The sequence below is a fragment of the Eleutherodactylus coqui genome, chromosome 1 (genome assembly GCF_035609145.1).
Source record: "Eleutherodactylus coqui strain aEleCoq1 chromosome 1, aEleCoq1.hap1, whole genome shotgun sequence".
In the NCBI taxonomy this organism is placed as follows: domain Eukaryota; kingdom Metazoa; phylum Chordata; class Amphibia; order Anura; family Eleutherodactylidae; genus Eleutherodactylus; species Eleutherodactylus coqui.
Window position 1 is genome coordinate 190396541 of NC_089837.1, and position 16458 is coordinate 190412998.

General features: G+C 44.8%; 1 protein-coding gene across 1 annotated transcript in view; it reads left to right on the forward strand.

Annotated features, from left to right (window-relative positions):
• The window catches only part of LOC136572709 (uncharacterized), a 346665-nt gene that overhangs the window by 285917 nt on the left and 44290 nt on the right, over positions 1 to 16458 (forward strand). Inside the window, exons 84-91 of the mRNA XM_066573580.1 lie at positions 5685 to 5797; positions 5940 to 6065; positions 6183 to 6291; positions 6388 to 6570; positions 7087 to 7242; positions 7368 to 7577; positions 7666 to 7811; positions 15597 to 15782. Of these exons, the coding sequence (XP_066429677.1) occupies positions 5685 to 5797; positions 5940 to 6065; positions 6183 to 6291; positions 6388 to 6570; positions 7087 to 7242; positions 7368 to 7577; positions 7666 to 7811; positions 15597 to 15782 (1229 nt within the window). The remainder of the gene's footprint in view (positions 1 to 5684; positions 5798 to 5939; positions 6066 to 6182; positions 6292 to 6387; positions 6571 to 7086; positions 7243 to 7367; positions 7578 to 7665; positions 7812 to 15596; positions 15783 to 16458) is intronic.

Here is a 16458-nt window from a genome sequence, read left to right on the forward strand (position 1 = left end):
GGTCTGGCAGTTTTTCACAGAGACGCCTGACGACCGACGAACAGTGGTGTGCAACCTTTGTCGCACAAAGCTCAGCCGGGGAGCCAACACCAACAGCCTCACCACCACCACCATGCGCAGACATATGATGGCCAAGCACCCCGCAAGGTGGGACGAAGGCCGTTCAGCGCCTCCGGTTTGCACCCCTGCCTCTCCCCCTGTGCCCCAACCTGCCACTGAGATGCAACCCCCCTCTCAGGACACAGGCACTACCGTCTCCTGGCCTGCACCCACACCCTCACCTCCGCTGTCCTCGGCCCCATCCAGCAGTGTAGTTCAGCGCACCGTCCAGCCGTCGCTTGCGCAACTGTTGGAGCGCAAGCGCAAGTACGCCGCCACACACCCGCACGCTCAAACGTTAACCGTCCGCATAGCAAAATTCATCAGCCTTGAGATGCTGCCGTATAGGGTTGTGGAAACGGAGTCCTTCAAAAGTATCATGGAGGCGGCGGCCCCGCGCTACTCAGTTCCCAGTCGCCACTACTTTTCCCGATGTGCCGTCCCAGCCCTGCACGACCACGTCTCCCGCAACATTGTACGCGCCCTCACCAACGCGGTTACTGCCACGGTCCACTTAACTACGGACACGTGGACAAGCACAGGCGGGCAGGGCCACTACATCTCCCTGATGGCACATTGGGTGAATTTAGTGGAGGCTGGGACAGAGTCAGAGCCTGGGACCGCTCACGTCCTACCCACCCCCAGAATTGCGGGCCCCAGCTCGGTGGTGGTATCTGCGGAGGTGTATGCTTCCTCCACTAAAGCACCCTCCTCCTCCTCCTCCTCTGTCTCGCAATCAAGATGTGTTAGCAGCAGCATGTCGCCAGCAGTCGGTGTCGCGCGGTGTGGCAGCACAGCGGTGGGCAAGCGTCAGCAGGCCGTGCTGAAACTACTCAGCTTAGGCGGTAAGAGGCACACGGCCCACGAACTGCTGCAGGGTCTGACACAGCAGACCGACCGCTGGCTTGCGCCGCTGAGCCTCCAACCGGGCATGGTCGTGTGTGACAACGGCCGTAACCTGGTGGCGGCTCTGCAGCTCGGCAGCCTCACGCACGTGCCATGCCTGGCCCACGTCTTTAATTTGGTGGTTCAGCGCTTTCTGAAAAGCTACCCACGCTTGTCAGACCTGCTCGTAAAGGCGCGCCGCCTCTGCGCACATTTCCGCAAGTCCCACACGGACGCTGCCACCCTGCGCACCCTGCAACATCACTTTAAGCTGCCAGTGCACCGACTGCTGTGCGACGTGCCCACACGGTGGAACTCTACGCTCCACATGTTGGCCAGGCTCTATGAACAACGTAGAGCTATAGTCGAATACCAACTCCAACATGGGCGGCGCAGTGGGAGTCAGCCTCCTCAATTTCTTTCAGAAGAGTGGGCCTGGTTGGCAGACATCTGCCATGTCCTTGGTAATTTTGAGGAGTCTACCCAGGTGGTGAGCGGCGATGCTACAATCATTAGCGTCACCATTCCTCTGCTATGCATCTTGAGAAATTCCCTGCAAACCATAAAGGCAGCTGCTTTGCGCTCAGAAACGGGGGCGGGGGAAGACAGTATGCCGCTGGATAGTCAGGGCACCCTCCTGTCTATTTCTCAGCGCGTACAGGAGGAGGAGGAGGAGCATGAGGAGGATGAGGAGGAGGGGGAAGAGACAGCTTGGCCCGCTGCTGACGGTACACCGGCTGATTGCCTGTCATCCTTTCAGCGTGTATGGCCTGAGGAGGAGGAGGAGGAGGAGGAGGAGGATCCTGAAAGTGATCTTCCTAGTGAAGACAGCCATGTGTTGCGTACAGGTACCCTGGCACACATGGCTGACTTCATGTTAGGATGCCTTTCTCGTGACCCTCGCGTTGCACGCATTCTGGCCACGACGGATTACTGGGTGTACACACTGCTCGACCCACGGTATAAGGAGAACCTGCCCACTCTGATTCCCGAAGAGGAAAGGGGTTCGAGAGTGTTGCTATACCACAGGACCCTTGCGGACAAGCTGATGGTAAAATTCCCAGCCGACAGCGCTAGTGGCAGAAGGCGCAGTACCGAGGGCAAGGTAGCAGGGGATGTGCGTAGATCGAGCAGCATGTACATCCCAGGCAGTGCAACAGTCTTTAAGGGCCTGGCCAGCTTTATGGCTCCCCACCAAGACTGTGTCACCGCTCCCCAGTCACGGCTGAGTCGGCGGGAGCACTGTAAAAGGATGGTGAGGGAGTACGTAGCGGATCGCACGACCATCCTTGGTGACGCCTCTGCCCCCTACAACTACTGGGTGTCGAAGCTGGACACGTGGCCTGAACTCGCGCTGTATGCCCTGGAGGTGCTTGCTTGTCCTGCGGCTACCGTCTTGTCGGAGAGGGTGTTTAGTGCGGCTGGGGGAATCATCACAGATAAGCGTAGCCGCTTGTCAACCGACAGTGCCGACAGGCTAACACTCATCAAGATGAACAAAGGCTGGATTTCCCCAGACTTCTGTTCTCCACCAGCGGACAGCAGCGATACGTAAGCAATACGTAGGCTGCACCCGCGGATGGAAGCTACGTTCTCTCTCACCATCCAAAACGGGGACATTTCTACTTCATCAATCTGTGTCTAATATTCCTCCTCCTCCTGCTCCTCCTCCTGAAACCTCACGTAATCACGCTGAACGGGCAATTTTTCTTAGGGCCACAAGGCTCACTCAAATAATTTTTCTGAACAATTTTTATAAGTTTCAATGCGCTTAAAAGCATTGGAACTTTAACTTGAACCAATTTTTCGTTACACTGGGCTGCCTCCAGGCCTAGTTACCACTTAAGCCACATTAACCAAAGCGATTAATGGGTTTCACCTGCCCTCTTGGCTGGCCATGGCCAATTTTTGGGATGTACATTAGTACTGTTGATACAGCAATTTTTGTGGACCCCGCCTACAGTGTAATCAAATTAATTTTTAGCCCACCTGCATTACAGCTGACGTTACCTCAGCTGTGTTGGGCAATGCAATGGGATATTTTTATGTACCGCCGGTGGGTTCCAGGGAGCCACCCATGCTGTAGGTGCACACTGAGTTTTTAATACATCTGTACACTTCTAAAGAACCCGTCTGACTGGGGCATGCAGTGTGGGCCGAAGCCCACCTGTATTACGCACGACATTACTACCTCAGCTGTGTTGGGCAATGCAATGGGATATTTCTATGTACCGCCGGTGGCTTCCTGGCACCCACCCAGGCAGTGCGTCCACAGGGAGTTTAACCTACATGTGTCCACTTGTAAAGAACCCCAGTCTGACTGGGGCATGCAGTGTGGGCCGAAGCCCACCTGCATTAAGCACGACATTACTACCTCAGCTGTGTTGGGCAATGCAATGGGATATTTTTATGTACCGCCGGTGGGTTCCAGGGAGCCACCCATGCTGTAGGTGCACACGGAGTTTTTAATACATCTGTACACTTCTAAAGAACCCCAGTCTGACTGGGGCATGCAGTGTGGGCCGAAGCCCACCTGTATTACGCACGACATTACTACCTCAGCTGTGTTGGGCAATGCAATGGGATATTTCTATGTACCGCCGGTGGCTTCCTGGCACCCACCCAGGCAGTGGGTCCACAGGGAGTTTAACCTACATGTGTCCACTTGTAAAGAACCCCAGTCTGACTGGGGCATGCAGTGTGGGCCGAAGCCCACCTGCATTAAGCACGACATTACTACCTCAGCTGTGTTGGGCAATGCAATGGGATATTTTTATGTACCGCCGGTGGGTTCCAGGGAGCCACCCATGCTGTAGGTGCACACGGAGTTTTTAATACATCTGTACACTTCTAAAGAACCCCAGTCTGACTGGGGCATGCAGTGTGGGCCGAAGCCCACCTGTATTACGCACGACATTACTACCTCAGCTGTGTTGGGCAATGCAATGGGATATTTCTATGTACCGCCGGTGGCTTCCTGGCACCCACCCATGCTGTGGGTCCACAGGGAATTATAAATGCATCTGTTTCCACTTATAAAGAAACCCAGTCTGACTGGGGCATGCAGTGTGGGCCGAAACCCACCTGCATTAACCCTTTCCAGTCCACTGTGTGACCTGTGAAGACATTAGGGTTTAAGGCTGTACAGCTCCGTTGTTGGTAGACGTCCGTCGGGGTTCTCTTACTGTATATTGCCAGCCTCTCTGCTGTCGGAGCCTATCCTACGTGTCAGCTCATGCAGTACTGGCTTTAGCCAGCATACAGCGCCGTTGTATAACGGCAGAAAAAGAGTAAGCCCCCTAGGAAAACCATATACAAATTGGATTGGAAAGGGTTAAGCACAACATTACTACCTCAGCTGTGTTGGGCAATGCAATGGGATATTTCTATGTACCGCCGGTGGCTTCCTGGCACCCACCCATGCTGTAGGTGCACACGGAGTTTTTACTACATCTGTACACTTATAAAGAACCCCAGTCAGACTGGGGCATGCAGTGTGGGCCGAAGCCCACCTGCATTAAGCACGACATTACTACCTCAGCTGTGTTGGGCAATGCAATGGGATATTTCTGTGTACCGCCGGTGGGTTCCAGGGAGCCACCCATGCTGTGGGTCGACAGGGACTTCACAATAGGGAGTTGTACCTGCCTGTGTCTATGAATTAAAAAGCCCGGTCTGACTGGGGCATGCAGACACCTTGACAGAATGAATAGTGTGTGGCACATAGGTTCCCCATTGCTATGCCCACGTGTGCAGCTCCTGATGGCGGTGGCACAGGATTCTATTTCTCATTGCTTCTGTACAGCATTGTGGGCTATCGCTCCGCCACGTTTAAAGAGGGTCGCTGCCTAGCCGTGCCAACCTCTGCAGTGTGTGCCTGCGGTCCCTCGTCATGGCAGACGCAATTCTAAATAGACATGAGGGTGGTGTGGCATGAGGGCAGCTGAAGGCTGCCCAGGGACACTTTGGTGTGCGCTGTGGGGGGGAGGGGGTGCGGTTGGGCAGCATGTAACCCAGGAGAAGTGTCAGTGGAGTGTCATGCAGGCAGTGATTGTGCTTTGTTGTAGCTAGTGTGGTGCTTAGCAAAGGTATGCCATGCTAATGAGGGCTTTTCAGAAGTAAAAGTTGTTGGGAGGGGGGGGGCCCACTCTTGCCGCTATTGTGGCTTAATAGTGGGACCTGTGAACTTGAGATGCAGCCCAACATGTAGCCCCTCGCCTGCCCTATCCGTTGCTGTGTTGTCCCCATCACTTTCTTGAATTGCCCAGATTTTCACACATGAAAACCTTAGCGAGCATCGGCGAAATACAAAAATGTTCTGGTCGCCCATTGACTTCAATGGGGTTCGTTGTTCGAAACGAACCCTCGAGCATCGCGGGAAGTTCGTTCCGAATAACGAGCACCCGAACATTTTGGTGTTCGCTCATCTCTAGTAGTCACATTTAAAGCCATGACTTTATAATATTGTTATTTGATAGATATATTAAAAATATGGAAAACGCACAAGATCAGATATCGCAATAAAATTCTTGGTTGTGTGGAATGCGGACTGTGCACACCCTACTAATTATTAGCGCTTTCTTCGTGTGCAGGCTCATTGGATGGCCTTTAAAGATACTTTGTAGGCTTCATGGGGTTTGTACTGTACATAGGCTACTTGAAACATCCATTTTTAATTGAATATTTATTTCCGATGATAGATGACACAGCTCCACGAAGAGTATGACACTGCTGTCAGTCATAAACATCAACTTGAGGATGAATTGCAGTCACAGAAGGAGAAGCTACAGGCAGCAGTAAACATGCTGGACAGGTTAGTTATTAGTTTATCATTTCAAAGTATAAATTATGCAATTCATTAGACTTCAGTTAATATTTACATATCATTATATGATACATAGTGTACCCGTCAGCTGGACACTTAATAACTATATGATTTCATTAATGTTTTCAAGATTGGAGGTACAAGAACGAGAATGGCGAGAGAAACTGAACCAAAGTAATGTTAGCGATCTACTCACAAACTGTGTGCTAGCTGCAGCCTTTATCACATATTGCCCTGCTCTCAGTGTGAATGGGAGGTGAGAAGTTACACATTATGTTTAAAAGACTTTTAACAAGCTGTAGTAATAGTAATGATACACATATTATACAATAATATAGTAAACAATATTCCTGACATGCTGTGTTTTATTTAGGAGGAAAGTTACAGATTTACTTTTTAAAATATGTGAGAGTTGTGGTCTTCCGCTTCCACAAAAAGCTCTTCTGAAGAACCTTCCTCTCATTCAGTTTATGCAGACTCCGGTAATGCACTTACGGTTGGGTCATACGTACATTGTGTGTTAAAACGTCCAGTAAAAATGTTGCCAACAACACATCCCTTTTTTATATATTTTCTAGATTGAAATCAAGACCTTGGAGAACCGGGGACTTCCAACAAACCCTCTTGCTTTGGATAACTCATATATATTTTCTAATACAATGGCCAGTAATTCTTGGGTCTTAGTGAGTGATCCCACAGGACAAGCTATTGATTGGATTAAAGCCTACTTACCTGAAGATGTATTTGAAATAATGTACAATGTAAGCAAAAAAAAAATATTTGACTTATGCAGAAATGTTGAAAAATGTATCTGTTGCAAAGTTAATTTCTAATAAAATGATGCATATTTACTACTCTTAAGCAGCACACCAGTATGGAATTGTAGTGTGCCATATTCACCAACATGGTGCCTATCATTTTTGAAGAATATTCAACACCTTCTCAGCTACAATGGATTGTATCTATACATAGCTCCCCATTCTGCCTGTCAGAAAGCAGTGTAGATCTCCAAGAATCCAATTCATGGGGCTGTACAGTGGGTATCCTCTAGTTTATCCATTAGAGATGTCTCATGAAAGGTTCTGAAATGTTGCTTTGTGTAACTTTACCATTTGTTCATACCTGAATATCTCATTGCATCATGATTTATCCATTCTTTGGTCTCCAGATGTTGCTTTACATAAACAACATCAGAATTCATGTAAAGTGAGCATAGCGTTGGTACAGATATTAAACTTTGTTTTCAAATGTAAATAGCAGTGATTGAATCATTTCAGGCTCAGCTCACTGAGATGGATACATGCCTGACAGTTGGACATTCTCTTTTGCTGACTTATTGTGAAATACAAAACCTATCTCGTGATGTCCGCCTTAGCCAGATTCTCCGTTCCAAAAGAGAATTTCTGCAGCATAATGTGCCATTCAAAATGATGGTATGTATCTTCATATGTCATGTAATGTCACTAAATGTCTACAGAGATTGCAATATCATATTAAACGGACACAAATGTATAACAACTAATGACACAGGACTTGTATTGTCTCCTCCTTTTTACAGGTCGGAGAACATGAAGTCGAATGCCATCCTTCTTTCCGTCTTTACCTACATACAACCGAAATGCCAGAAGAAATACCTCCAGAAATAGCCTCTTTTTGTACCATATTGTATTTCTGCCAAGACAGAGCAGGATTAGAAGAACAGCTGTTGGACAGATTTGTTGTACTGGAAAAGCCTAGACTAAAAAATGAACAATTACAAGTCAAACAGGTCATTTTTGAGAATTATCTATTTGTGCTTTGTTATAAAAATAAATTATTTAAAAAAAGACTAAACACCCTCTCCCATCTTTCATCAGGAGTGCTTGAACAGTATGATAACACTGTCAGCTTTGGAAGAAAAAATTATAGCAACACTGCAAAGTCATGACTCACTCTTGCACAGTTTATCTGTAACTAAGAAGTTGGGAGACCTGATACTGCAACATGAAGAAGCCACAGAAATGTATGTTTAGTAAACTTAAGTCTGCTGGTAAAGTTGGGAAATATCTCTAATACTTCTTGGTAAAATATAGGTCTAATTGTTACCAAACTTCATAAATTTAGCATCAGCTCTGCATTAGTGCTCTGGGATAGTAAAGAAGTCTATGCATTCTTGCCACTAATTTCTACACTTTGCACAAGTGGACGTGGTTCAGCTTTTTATTGGAAGCCTTTCAAGGGAACATTAAAATGGTTGGATTTCAGTAAGGTAAAAAGTATATCTATAGAGAAAAACTGAAAATGTATTATTGTCCCAGGCTACTGTTAATATCCGGTCATGCCAATTGACCTCTTTTCCATCCAGCTACATGGTCCCATACACACTTCCACTGACGTCACGTCCACTGCAATCTGTAGCCGTCTTCTGGCCCAGTCCATCTTGCCGTGATGTCAGCTGCTATTTAAATTACTGGGATGGAATGATGGGACCGGAGGCTGCCTATCTGATTGGTTCTTTCAGTGTTCAAAAAGCCAGAGCAAGGTATTATAGTGATTGAACTGGAAAATCGAGAAAAGCTGGCTGAGTAGCAGTAAATTTAACTCCTTAATGACCAACCATATGCCCTTTGAGCAGGGCCATCAGAGGGCTTTATTCTGATGCAATCACCTTTTTACGGCGCTGCATCAGAAGCCAGGTACGAATCTCCCATGCTAGGGGCAGCAGGTGCTAGGCTGTCAGATGACAACCTTGCACTTGCTCAACCAGCGGGGGCCAGAGAAAATGCTGATCCCTGGTGTTTAACTCTTTACATTCCGCAGCCAATGTGACCACGGCATGTAATAGACTGACAGAAGGAGAGGATTTCCTCTGTCACCCATTGGACCCCTGCAATCTGGTCCTGATGTGTTGCTATGACACCTGGAAATTTGAATATGGCCTCCGAGACTGCCAATTATGGTGGCCTATGAGGCTCAGCCTTTGGCTTTATAACACACCGGTGTACTGAATAATAGCAATGTATTATAAGAATGCTAAAAAATGATGATATTCAAGTTTCCTAGTGAGATAAAAATAAAAAGTAAAAAAAAAAATAGAAAAATGAAAAAGTCAAAACCCAACTAGAGATGAGCATGCATACTTGCTAAGGCAAGCTACTCGAGCGAGTAGTGCCTTATGCGAGTACCTGCCCGCTCATCTCAAAAGATTCGGATGCCGGCGGGGGGCGGGGAGTGACGGGGGAGAGCGGGAGGAACGGGGGGGAGATCTCTCTCTCCCCCTGCACCCCCCTGCTCACTCCCACAACTCACCGCTCTCCCCCACCGGCACCCGAATCTATAGAGACGAGCAGGCAGGTACTCGCATAAGGCACTACTCACTCGAATAGTTTGCCTTAGCAAGTACACTCGCTCATCTCTAAACCCAACCTTTCCCCTTTTACTATGTAAAAAAAATTTTTTTATTAAATCCCAAATCTGGTATTGCCATGTTGTAATGACCCAGAGAAAAAAAGTATATTATTTAACACACACGGTGCATGCCATAAAAGAATTCAAAAACATGGCAAAAATAGCTAATTTTGCCTGTTTTGTCTTACAAAAAAAGGAATAGAAAGCAATCAAAACATTGTATGGATCAACAAATGGTAGCATTAAAGAGTACCACTCATCCCACAAAAAAACCCTGACACAGCACCATTGACAAAAAGAGAAAAATGTTAGGGTTCCATGAATGCAGTGATAAAAAAAACTAAATTTGTTTAAAAAGTGTAAAAAAGTTGCCAAAAAACCCTATATGAATTTGGTATTGACGTGATCTGCATAACTAATTTAACATATTGTACATACTGCAGGATGAACGCCATTTGAAATAAATATAAAAAAAATATGCCAGAATTGCAGACTTTGTAAGTCTTACCTCTAGAAAAAATAGGAATAAAAGGTAACCAAAGGGTTATCTGCTCCCAAAAATTGGGTAAATGAAGATTACAGCATGTCCCGCAAAAAACAAGCCCTTATAGAGCTCCATTGATGGAAAACTAAAAGTACTATGGCACTTGGAAACAACAAAAGCAAATCTTGAAAAAAAAGTGTTTTTAATGTACAAACATAGCAAAACATAAAACAACTGTATAAACTTGGTATTGCCAAATCGCGCTGACCCTGAGAATAATTATATCACATTTATTTTGCTTGATGAACGTTGTAAACATAAAGTGCAAAAAACAAATGGTGGAATTTATTTTTTCCCTTCCCTCTAAAAACATTACTAAAGGTTATACAGTACAGTATATACACTCCCAAACATTGTCATTAAAACATACAGCTTTTCCCGCAAACAATAAACTCTCAAATGCCTATGTTGACAGAAAAACTAAAAAGTTATGGCTCTAGGAATACGATGATGAAAATAACTAGTTGTTTATTAAGGCACAAACAGGCTTCATCACTAAGGGGTTAAGGGGAGTAGCGAATAACATCAACAGATATCTAGGAGGCTTTGTGAGCAAGGGTGGATTGGGAACCCAAAGTGGCCCTGAAAAAAAATTACAAATTGGCCCCATTCTGTAACTGGGTCCAAACCAACAGCAAGTGGGGCAAACGCAACAAGGCAGGGGTAAGCAAACTCCTGACTGCAGCTATGTTAACTGTAGGAGGGGTGAAGCCTATGCGACATACATAGCTCACTTGAGCTGATTTTCTATGAAGCACAGAACAGGTTAGAACTGGAGGTATACATTAAGGTGCCACCTATTTTTAGGCCTTAGTCAGACGGGCGTTTTTAGCCGCGATTTGCGCATGCGTCCGGCGATTTTTTAAAACCATTGCTTTGCAATGGTATCGGACACATGAGCGCTTTTGATGCGCTCGTCCGATAAATTATAGAACAAAAAATCGCAGATCGCACCAATCTGCGATCTGCGATTCCTGTTCTCTTCTGTATATGCGCTCAATGGGGCCGGCGGCAGCAGCGCCGACCCCATTGAGAACATATAGAAGACAAATCATTCTTCTCTGCCACAGCTGTAACAGCTGTGGCAGAGAAGAACGATGTTTGCCCATTGAATTCAATGGAGCGGCAATACAGCCGCTCTATTGAAAGCAATGGGCTGCCGGCGTGCGCGGGGTGAATTGTCGGGAAGGGGTTAAATATATAAACCCTTCCCTGCAATTCATCCTAAAATGTGTTAAAATACAAAAAAAATTGTATACTCACCTTTCCGCTGCAGCCGGAGTCCAGCCGCGGCCGCTGTCAGTTCTCCTGAACTGCTTCTTGGCACTATTCAGCCGGCGGGGCTTTAAAATCCCCGCCTGCTGAATGATCTGCCTCTGATTGGTCACAGCCCTGACCAATCAGAGGCTGAAAACACACACACCCATTCATGAATGGGTGAGTGACTGCTGCCTCTCAGCGCTGGGCCAATCAGGGGCAGGTCTGACTCACATCCATTCATGAATTCATGAATGGGTGTGAGTGAGGCATGCCTCTGATTGGCTCAGCGCTGAGCCAATCAGGGGGCAGGTCTGACTCACACCCCCTTCACACCCACTGCAGGACGGCCGCACGGAGCCCCGGCTGCCGGCAGAAGGTGAGTATACAATTTTTTTTTATTTTTACACATTTTAGGATGAATTGCAGGTAAGGGCTTATATATTTAAGCCCTTACCGACAATTCATCCCGGGCTCGCCCGCAGCGCATTGCTTTCAATGGAGACGGCTGTATTGCCGTCTCCATTGAATGCAATGCGCTGGACAGCTCCGGCCCGTTTCTAATGAAACGCGGCTAGGAGCAGATTTTCGGGCGATTTGCGGGCGACTTGCGCGCACCAGTCACGCGATTTGCGGATGCGCATCCGTCATGCGATCCGCAAATCGCGCGAAAAAACGCCCGTCTGACTAAGGCCTTAACCAGTTAAGACTCTATAACATAAATTAACATCAAAGACTGGCTTGTCTTAAGCCTCCATGACAGACATTTATGCCCTAGGTCTTACACATGCATAATCACAGCAATTTCTCTCGTTGTAATTGTGAGGATTAGAGAACCCCCCAATTCTGATCATTTAACTCCCTAGATGCCGTGGTCAATAGCGACACCTGCATCTAGCAAGTTAAACAGAGAGATGGGGCTCTATCTGTCTCCATCAACCCCTTGCATATGCAATCACAGGATGCTGATGGGTAGCCTTAGCAGTCATAGACCTTGGAAAGGCCTCCAGACAATCTACTGTTGTATGCTAATTAGGCAGCACAGCTTCATATCTTGCTTTGCCGTTTTAAGGCCCATTTAGACGCAAGATTATCGCTCAAACTTCACTCAAAAGCCATCTTTTGAGTGATAATCGCTGTGTCTAAGTGCGTAGCCATCGTGCACTTTTTGTGCACTTTATCACTGACTTCAAGCCACCTTGAAAATCATTGTGCAGTTTTATCAGATCACACATTGAGTTCTCTGCGGGATAGCACTGATAGTATTCTTTCAGCTGTAGTTCTGTTGGAGAACAATGGAGCTGAATGCAGATAAGAGATCTCCAGGTGTTATCTGCATTCAGCCAAAGGCTTTATTTGCACGCTAATAAGCTACTAAGTAGCTGAATAGCTACTTAGTAGTTTATGCAAAATGATCGCTCAAAACTGCTGTTCAAATTATCTTTTGAACGAATTTTGAGCGATCATCTTTCCGTGTAAATGGACCTTTAGGCTCACAGGGAATTATTCTTTGTTATGCTGAATATACCCAAGCATTATAAAAGGATTCAAATGATTACATTGTGATGTCTCTGATGCGAATAAGTAACTGAATAAATATTAATAAAGTTTATTAAACAAGTAGAGTTAAAAAAAATAAAAAAAATTTAGTTTTATTTAGTAAAAGTATAAAAATACATACACAATATCACTGTAATGTTTATGACCCAAATAATTACCTACATACTGTCATTGTATAAATCCAACTATACCAAGACTAACATTACCAGTAATAGAAGTATATAAGGGCCAAATAATACCACCACACCATGATAACATATTACCACCACATCCTGATGGTATAATACCCCAATACTGTTACTAAATAAAGATCAACATTACGAAAAATAACACTATATGCGAACCAAATTATATGGCAAACCATAATCACATATAACCATGACATAGTGATTAAATAACACCACCGTACTATTACTGAATAAAAATCACTACACTCAAACTAGAAATGAAAAAATGGAACAAGTGCACCCCCTCTCCTGGGTAGGGAGCATAAACTCAGTTAAAATGAACATCCTGCCACGACTCCCCTATCTATTTAGGTGCCTCCCAATTAACATCCCCCACCAGACATGAAAGCTATGCAACAGGTCATCTCACAATTTATTTGGAACAACAAGAGACCCCGGATTAAACAGAAAATAATATACTTTCACAGAAGAAAAGGTGGACTATCCGTACCTAATCTACAAAAATATTACTATGCAGCACAGATGGCCCAGATCCCCCCCATGTTTGCAGGCCCAGGAGCTCCCCTCTGGGTGGAGCTGGAGGCCTCCCTAGTGTCCCCTTTGGCCTGAAAGCTATGTTTTGGGACAAAAAATTCAACACATTTAAAATACAACTCCTCTCACCCTACACCTCCTTATAGTTTGGAAATTAAATAGACTCAAACACTCCTTAATCTCAGACCATCCACCAGTGCTCCCCATTATTCCAAACCACGCTTTTCCTCACAGCCTGCTAACAAATAGTTTTGCTTGGTGGCGAAGTAGAGGACTGATCTCACTACAACATTTTAGCACACTAAATAGACCACCTACTATTCAACAAATCTTAGAAAAATACTCAGCTCCAGACCACTTGTGGCTGGAAACACGCAGACGATATTTCCTAACTCCCATCTCAAATACCCAATATGCCATTTGAGAGGCTGTGCGTCTGGTCCCCCCTTCAGCCTGGGACGATCTGTCTCCTATGTAATATAATATGAACCAGCCCTCACATAAAGACAAGTTCAAATTCATAAGATGCTCAGGGAAGGACCTGAACATATCACTCTCAAGGGCAAAATGCACGGCTGTGCATTTGTTGCCAAGGACAGCCATCGGGTGACATTGGCCGAAAGCTCCTACAAGATACTACATAGGTCACACTACGTCTTCACAATGATACACAAGTTTTCCCCTACTACCTCTCCTAATTGCTTTAGAGGTTGCGGAACACTGGGTTCTGGTGGACATGCCCAGCGGTGAGATCCCTGTGGAGGCAGGTGGAAACAGTCTGGTTTGGAGAGTTTTGGGCAAGACATTACCACTCGCCCCCTCGGTTTGCATGCTGATGGACAAACCGACCAGGTATAATAATCAACGACACAAACCAGTTTTTATGTATGGCGGCAAGCATCTACATAGCAACCCAGTGGTTGAAACCATCCCCTATTCTGAACCACATTATACCTAGGATCTCCAAAATAATGATCTGTGAAAAGCTGTCTGCAATGAGGGATGATTCTATGGAGGGCAACCATAGTCTGGGCTAAATGTCCCAAATAAGTAAATCTCCTGAGACACACCAGATAATGATGCCAATAACATCCTATATACAAATGGGAAAATTTTGCTTACAGATACAATAATGAGTGGAAACCTATATCATATGTTTCATGTTTATTTGTTTAGTTGTTTAACATTTACAGTCTTAAGATTGCTTTTACTAAAGTCCCCCCTGCGAGGGGTATTCAGCTTTTTATTGTGTAAAGATATATAAAAAGCAAATAAAAACTTTAGAAACTAAAAATCACTACTATCAGTAATAATGCCCCTCATGGCCTCCTTTAAGTATAAATACATCTCCTGACCCCATTTAGTAATAGTTATGCCCCTCCTGGTCTGTGTTTAGCAATAATAATCTTTCACGGTTCTGATTTCTACGGTATATAAAACATAACTTTTATTATTTCTACAATGATAAAAAATCTCTGGATGCACAAAACACTAGAAGACAAAAACATACAGCACAACTTATCACCAAAAGCATTATTATCTGATCAGATTACCATTTAATATCCGATATCATCTCTGATCCAGATATACCAAAGAGCGTGCATTATTAGAGTACCATCATACAAATGCCCAATCGTACTATGCCTCTCCATATGAGGAATTTCACAGTCAGGCAATAGAGGTGCCGATGATATTCACCATGTAAAATTATGGTACAACAATGGTTGCGCCATGCTTATGTATATGCTATCATGTGATTGCACAATGCAGAAGCCAGCTTGTGACCATGTGGCACTTAGTGCAGAGGCTGGGAGCCAGGAGGAGAGTCATGGGTGACTTTATGAGGTTTCTTTTTCCACTTTTGCAGCAAAAAAATAAAAATAAAAGTATATGCCCCTGCACTGGCCCTAGAACCTGACCGGCCCACCAGGGTTTTTACGGGAGAATTTAATAGCCACTGTGCCATTGTTTGGCAAAGAAAGCATGAGAGCCCATTTTCTAAAATTAATTTTGCAACGAGAAAACACCTTTAACTTGGATCTTATGATGTAGAAATCTCAAGGGCTCTTTCTGTCTTTCCACTTTATGGAATGGCCTGCTTACTCTACATGGTGTGTTTTTACAAGCGATGTGTATATCCTTTGTTAAATATATCCATTTTCTATATCCTAACCTCTAACCCAAAGCCATTCGTAATACATGACACCACGTTGCAAAGTATGAAAACTGCGTTGCAGGAAAAGGCCACAAAATGCTTTGCTGTTGGATTGATGTGGTAATTCGGTCATCAAATTCACTATAACCATTGATTTCAAAGGTATATGAAGAGTATTGCCTCAGAAGACAGCTTACTACTGGCCAGTGGAGGTTTCCGTCAGATTGCTGTACGTGGTGCTGTGATGTTTGATACTGTTAGAATACTTCAACAGCTAAACAGAATGTATGACACCAGCTATAAACAGCTGCTGCAACTGTTTGATGTCTCTGTGGCACATTCAGAGAGGTGAGTTCCAAAAAATGTGGAGCTATGCACAGTATGATTAGCAACTTCAAGGCAAACAGAGCTTCACTCAAACTGAGAAAATATCAGGTGAAAGGCTAAATAGCCAGGTTAAAATTCTAATAATACTATAAAGTGTAACAAAACTTTCAGGCGGCTTTTCAGAATACGTTTTCATATGTCTACATGAGCAATAGCACTATTTTTGACCATTATAGGACTTGAATTCTGTAGTCGTTTTCCCATCTCATAGGCTCAATTTCTAATTGGCAGTTTCACCTGAATTCTAGGAGTGGTAGAGACTAGTTACTATTATGTCTTCATACACTGCACACATGGGGGAGCAAGGTTTCTTGTTTTGTATCTCTTATAATCCACCCTCAAAAACAGATTCAGCACCATAGAGGACATTATACAGCAGTACTGAGCAATGTAACTGTGAATCTAGGATTAGGGTGGGAAAAAACACTTACTAGAAGCTGCAGCCAAATTGTGTGTATCTTTCTGCTTTGTCGTTAGTAGATGTGCTCTCACAATCCGAACAAAATGTGCGCTAAGAACCTCAAATTATATGCATAGTAAATATAGTAATAATGCAATTTAAAATTCATGTATTCAATTTTAGCATAGTTCATGGCAGTGTGCTGTTATATACCCTTTTTGTATGTTTGTCTTTCTT